We start from the raw sequence: 6,295 nt of genomic DNA on the forward strand, positions 1-6,295 counted from the left end.
CTGTACTTCTCTCCTCTCCCCCCTGCCCTCTGTACTTCTCTCCCTCCCCCTCCCCTCTGTACTTCTCTCCTCTCCCCCTCCCTCTGTACTTCTCTCCTCTCCCCCCTCCCCTCTGTACTTCTCTCCTCTCCCCCATCCCTCTGTACTTCTCTCCTCTCCCCCCTGCCCTCTGTAACTTCTCTCCTCTCCCCCTCCCTCTGTACTTCTCACTCTCCCCTCCCTCTGTACTTCTCTCCTCTCCCCCCTTGCCCTCTGTACTTCTCTCCTCTCCCCTTCCCCTCTGTACTTCTCTCCTCTCCCCCCTGCCCTCTGTACTTCTCTCCTCTCCCCCTCCCCTCTGTACTTCTCTCCTCACCCCCTCCCTCTGTACTTCTCTCCTCTCCCCCCTACCCTCTGTACTTCTCTCCTCTCCCCCTCCCTCTGTACTTCTCTCCTCACCCCCCTACCCTCTGTACTTCTCTCCTCTCCCCTCTGTACTTCTCTCCTCTCCCCTCCCTGTACTTCTTTCCTCTCCCCCTCCCTCTGTACTTCTTTCCTCTCCCCCTCCCTCCTGTACTTTCTCATCTCTCCCTCTGTACTTCTCTCCTCTCCCCCCTCCCCATACCGTGTTCATTATCTCTGTTTCCTTTCCCTCAGGATAACCAGAAGCTGCGGGACCAGAATGATGACCTGAGTGGTCAGATCCTGAGCCTCAGCCTCTACGAAGCCAAGAGCCTCTTCTCCACCCAAACCAAGGCACAGTCCCTGGCCTCAGAGATCGACAGCGCCTCCAAGGACGAGGTCAGCACACAACTGCAGGGCCGTCACAGTGTACCATACTAATGTATACTAGTAGTGCTAGTGGTGATGGTGGTAGTAGTGCTAGTGGTGATGGTAGTGCTAGTGGTGATGGTGGTGGTAGTGCTAGTAGTAGTAATGCTAGTAGTGATGGTGGTAGTAGTAGTGCTAGTAGTAGTAATGCTAGTGGTGATGTGGTAGTAGTGCTAGTAGTGATGGTGGTAGTAGTGCTAGTGGTGATGGTGGTAGTAGTGCTAGTGGTGATGGTGGTAGTAGTGCTAGTAGTGCTACTGGTGATGGTGGTAGTAGTACTGGTAGTGATGGTGGTAGTAGTGCTGGTGGTGATGGTGGTAGTAGTGCTGGTGGTGATGGTGGTAGTAGTGCTAGTGGTGATGGTGGTAGTAGTGCTAGTAGTGATGGTGGTAGTAGTGCTAGTGGTGATGGTGGTAGTAGTGCTAGTGGTGATGGTGGTAGTAGTGCTAGTAGTGATGGTGGTAGTAGTGCTAGTAGTGATGGTGGTAGTAGTGCTAGTGGTGATGGTGGTAGTAGTACTGGTAGTGATGGTGGTAGTAGTAGCACTTGGTAGTGATGGTGATGGTGGTAGTAGCACTGGTTGTGACGGTGGTGGTTGTATACTGGTTGTGACGGTGGTGGTTGTAATACTGGTAGTGATGGTGGTGGTAGTAGCACTGGTAGTGATGGTGGTGGTAGTAGTACTAGTAGTGATGGTGGTGGTAGTAGTACTAGTAGTGATGGTGGTGGTTGTAATACTGGTAGTGATGGTGGTGGTAGTAGTACTGGTAGGATGGTGGTGGTAGTAGTACTGGTAGTGATGGTGGTGGTAGTAGTACTGGTAGTGATGGTGATGGTGGTAGTAGCACTGGTAGTGATGGTGATGGTGGTAGTAGCACTGGTAGTGATGGTGGTGGTAGTAGCACTGGTAGTGATGGTGGTGGTTGTAAATACTGGTAGTGATGGTGGTGGTAGTAGTACTAGTAGTGATGGTGGTGGTAGTAGCACTGGTAGTGATGGTGATGGTGGTAGTAGTACTGGTAGTGATGGTGGTAGTAGTAGCACTGGTAGTGATGGTGATGGTGGTAGTAGCACTGGTATGTGACGGTGGTGGTTGTAATACTGGTTGTGACGGTGGTGGTTGTAATACTGGTAGTGATGGTGGTGGTAGTAGCACTGGTAGTGATGGTGGTGGTAGTAGTACTAGTAGTGATGGTGGTGGTAGTAGTACTAGTAGTGATGGTGGTGGTTGTAATACTGGTAGTGATGGTGGTGGTAGTAGTACTGGTAGTGATGGTGGTGGTAGTAGTACTGGTAGTGATGGTGGTGGTAGTAGTACTGGTAGTGATGGTGATGGTTGGTAGTAGCACTGGTAGTGATGGTGATGGTGGTAGTAGCACTGGTAGTGATGGTGGTGGTTGTAGCACTGGTAGTGATGGTGGTGGTTGTAATCTGGTAGTGATGGTGGTGGGTAGTAGTACTAGTAGTGATGGTGGTGGTAGTAGCAATGGTAGTGATGGTGATGGTGGTAGTAGCACTGTAGTGATGGTGATGGTGGTAGTAGCACTGGTAGTGATGGTGGTGGTTGTAGCACTGGTAGTGATGGTGGTGGTTGTAATACTGGTAGTGATGGTGGTGGTAGTAGCACTGGTAGTGATGGTGGTGGTAGTAGTACTAGTAGTGATGGTGGTGGTAGTAGCACTGGTAGTGATGGTGGTGGTTGTAATACTGGTAGTGATGGTGGTGGTAGTAGTATTAGTATTGATGGTGGTGGTAGTAGATGTAGTAGTGGTGGTAGAGATGATGGTGGTTGTAGTGGAGATTTATTTTGGGATTCTTGTGTCTCGCCCCTCGCAGCTGATGGAATGCCTTAAAGGAACAGGAGGAGATAAACCTGCGCCTGCGCCAGTACATGGATAAGATCATCCTGGCCATCCTGGACCACAACCCGTCCATCCTGGAGATCAAGCAGTGACCCGTGGGGGTCCGCACAACTGAATCACACTGGAAACCCAGCGCTGCAACGTGGCTGACACCAGAGAAACACTAGCCTGCACACATGGGGCCTCTGCATGTCCTGATGTCCACAAATGTCCTGGAGGATTCTCCTGCATAAATGATGGAAAATGGACCATCCGCCCCCACCCTGCCCCCAGGGGGAAGCTGCACTGTATCCGCCCCACCCTGCCCCCAGGGGAATCTGCACTGTATCCGCCCCACCCTGCCCCCAAGGGGAGGACTCCGCTATCCCTGCCGCCCCACCCTGCCCCCAGGGGGAATCTGCACTGTATCCGCCCCACCCTGCCCCCAGGGGGAAGCTGCACTGTATCCGCCCCACCCTGCCCCCCAGGGGAGGACTCCGCTATCCCTGCCGCCCCACCCTGCCCCCAGGGGGAATCTGCACTGTATCCGCCCCACCCTGCCCCCCAGGGGAGGACTCCGCTATCCCACGCGCCCCACCCTGCCCCCAGGGGGGGTCTGCACTGTATCCGCCCCACCCTGCCCCCCAGGGGAGGACTCCGCTATCCCTCCCACCCCACCCTGCCCCCAGGGGGGTCTCTACTGTATCCGCCCCACCCTGCCCCCCAGGGATCCCAACTCTATCCCACCCAGGAGGGGGGGGTGTCTCTCTGCTATCCCGGGGGGGGGGGGGGTCTCACCGCTGTCCATCCCACCCCGCCCTCCCCGGGGGTCTCGCCGCTGTCCCTCCCACCCCGCTCTCCCCGGGGATCTCTCCGCTATCCCACCCGCTCTCCCCAGAGGTCTCACCGTTGTACCTCCCACCCCGCCCTCCCCGGGGTCTCACCGCTGTCCATCCCACCCCGCCCTCCCCGGGGGTCTCAACGCTATTACTCCCACCCCACCCTCCCCGGGGGTCTCTCCGCTATCCCTCCCAACCCGCCCCCCCGGGGATCTCTCCGCTATCCCTCCCACCCGCTCTCCCCAGAGGTCTCGCCGTTGTACCTCCCCACCCCGCCCTCCCCGGGGATCTCTCCGCTATCCCTCCCACCCCGCCCTCCCCGGGGATCTCTCCGCTATCCCTACCACCCCACCCTCCCCGGGGGATCTCTCCGCTATCCCTCCCACCCCGCTCTCCCCAGAGGTCTCGCCGTTGTACCTCCCACCCCGCCCTCCCCGGGATCTCTCCGCTATCCCTCCCACCCCGCTCTCCCCAGAGGTCTCGCCGTTGTACCTCCCACCCCGCCCTCCCCGGGGATCTCTCCGCTATCCCTACCACCCCACCCTCCCCGGGGATCTCTCCGCTATCCCTCCCACCCCGCTCTCCCCAGAGGTCTCACCGCTGTCTCTTCCACCCCGCCCTCCCCGGGGATCTCTCCGCTATCCCTCCCACCCCGCTCTCCCCAGAGGTCTCGCCGTTGTACCTCCCACCCCGCCCTCCCCCGGGGATCTCTTCCGCTATCCCTCCCACCCCGCCCTCCCCGGGGATCTCTCCGCTATCCCTACCACCCCGCTCTCCCCAGAGGTCTCACCGCTGTCTCTTCCACCCGCCCTCCCCGGGGATCTCCTCCGCTATCCCTCCCACCCCGCTCTCCCCAGAGGTCTCACCGCTGTCTCTTCCACCCCGCCCTCCCCGGGGATCTCTCCGCTATCCCTCCCACCCCGCTCTCCCCAGAGGTCTCGCCGTTGTACCTCCCACCCCGCCCTCCCGGGGATCTCTCCGCTATCCCTACCACCCCACCCTCCCCGGGGATCTCTCCGCTATCCCTCCCACCCCGCTCTCCCCAGAGGTCTCACCGCTGTCTCTTCCACCCCGCCCTCCCCGGGGATCTCTCCGCTATCCCTCCCACCCCACCCTCCCTGGGGGTCTCACCGCTATCCCTCCCACCCCGCCCTCCCCGGGGGTCTCACCGCTATCCCTCCCACCCCGCCCTCCCCGGGGATCTCTCCGCTATCCCTCCCACCCCGCCCTCCCCGGGGATCTCTCCGCTATCCCTACCACCCCACCCTCCCCGGGGATATCTCCGCTATCCCTCACACCCGACCTCCCCGGGGGTCTCTCCGCTATCCCTCCCACCCCGCCCTCCCCGGAGGTCTCCCTGGTGGGAGGGTTACCTACCCCCACCACGTGTCTCCCACTTGTTGCACTGCACACAGTGGCCACTAGAGGCGCTCTCACCATTCGAATGTAAAGCCGGTGTTACCCCGTGGCCCCTCCCACCTGTACATAGGTGTAAATACACAGAGACTTGTTACCCCGTGTGATGTCACATGTGAGGAGCCCCCATATTGTCACATGTCGGGGGTTTCTTATCGCTTTGTATAATTTTCGCTGTTCGGATTTGGACGTCACTTATTTATTTTTTTAATTCATGATCAAAAGAAATTTCTGAAAAAATTTGATCACCACCAAAACCGTAAATAAATCACATGACCATCACTCACTGACCAACCAGGTGCATCAGAAGAAATCACATGATCATCACTCACTGACCAACCAGGTGCATCAGAAGAAATCACATGATCATCATTCACTGACCAACCAGGTGCATCATAAAAAAATCACATGATCATCACTCACTGACCAACCAGGTGCATCATAAAAAAAATCACATGATCATCACTCACTGACCAACCAGGTGCATCAGAAGAAATCACATGATCATCACTCACTGACCAACCAGGTGCATCATAAGAAATCACATGATCATCACTCACTGACCAATCAGGTGCATCAGAAGAAATCACATGATCATCACTCACTGACCAATCAGGTGCATCAGAAGAAATCACATGATCATCACTCACTGACCAACCAGGTGCATCATAAAAAAATCACATGATCATCACTCACTGACCAACCAGGTGCATCAGAAGAAATCACATGACCATCACTCACTGACCAATCAGGTGCATCAGAAGAAATCACATGATCATCACTCACTGACCAATCAGGTGCATCATAAGAAATCACATGATCATCACTCACTGACCAACCAGGTGCATCAGAAGAAATCACATGACCATCACTCACTGACCAATCAGGTGCATCAGAAGAAATCACATGATCACCACTCACTGACCAATCAGGTGCATCAGAAGAAATCACATGATCATCACTCACTGACAAATCAGGTGCATCAGAAGAAATCACATGATCATCACTCACAGACCAATCAGGTGCATCATAAGAAATCACATGATCATCACTCACTGACCAATCAGGTGCATCATAAGAAATCACATGATCATCACTCACTGACCAATCAGGTGCATCAGAAGAAATCACATGATCATCACTCACTGACCAACCAGGTGCATCATAAAAAAATCACATGATCATCACTCACTGACCAATCAGGTGCATCAGAAGAAATCACATGATCATCACTCACTGACCAACCAACCAGGTGCATCATAAAAAAATCACATGATCATCACTCACTGACCAACCAGGTGCATCAGAAGAAATCCCATGATCATCACTCACTGACCAATCAGGTGCATCAGAAGAAATCACATGATCATCACTCACTGACCAATAAGG

The 6,295-nt window shown here is 55.4% G+C and overlaps 2 protein-coding genes across 2 annotated transcripts in view; both read left to right on the forward strand.

The window, feature by feature from the left end:
* The window catches only part of RAB11FIP4 (RAB11 family interacting protein 4), a 149,618-nt gene extending 146,854 nt beyond the window's left edge, over window positions 1-2,764 (forward strand). Inside the window, 3 exon segments of the mRNA XM_072131553.1 lie at window positions 637-780; window positions 2,647-2,655; window positions 2,657-2,764. Of these exon segments, the coding sequence (XP_071987654.1) occupies window positions 637-780; window positions 2,647-2,655; window positions 2,657-2,764 (261 nt within the window).
* A 151-nt stretch (window positions 2,765-2,915) lies between these two features.
* On the forward strand, window positions 2,916-4,940 carry LOC140106918 (uncharacterized). Its single transcript, XM_072131556.1, has one exon. It carries the CDS (start codon window positions 2,916-2,918, stop codon window positions 4,938-4,940), a length of 2,025 nt encoding a protein of 674 aa, XP_071987657.1.
* The last annotated feature ends 1,355 nt before the right edge of the window (window positions 4,941-6,295 follow it).

This window comes from Engystomops pustulosus, unplaced genomic scaffold (assembly GCF_040894005.1).
Source record: "Engystomops pustulosus unplaced genomic scaffold, aEngPut4.maternal MAT_SCAFFOLD_89, whole genome shotgun sequence".
NCBI classification, from domain to species: domain Eukaryota; kingdom Metazoa; phylum Chordata; class Amphibia; order Anura; family Leptodactylidae; genus Engystomops; species Engystomops pustulosus.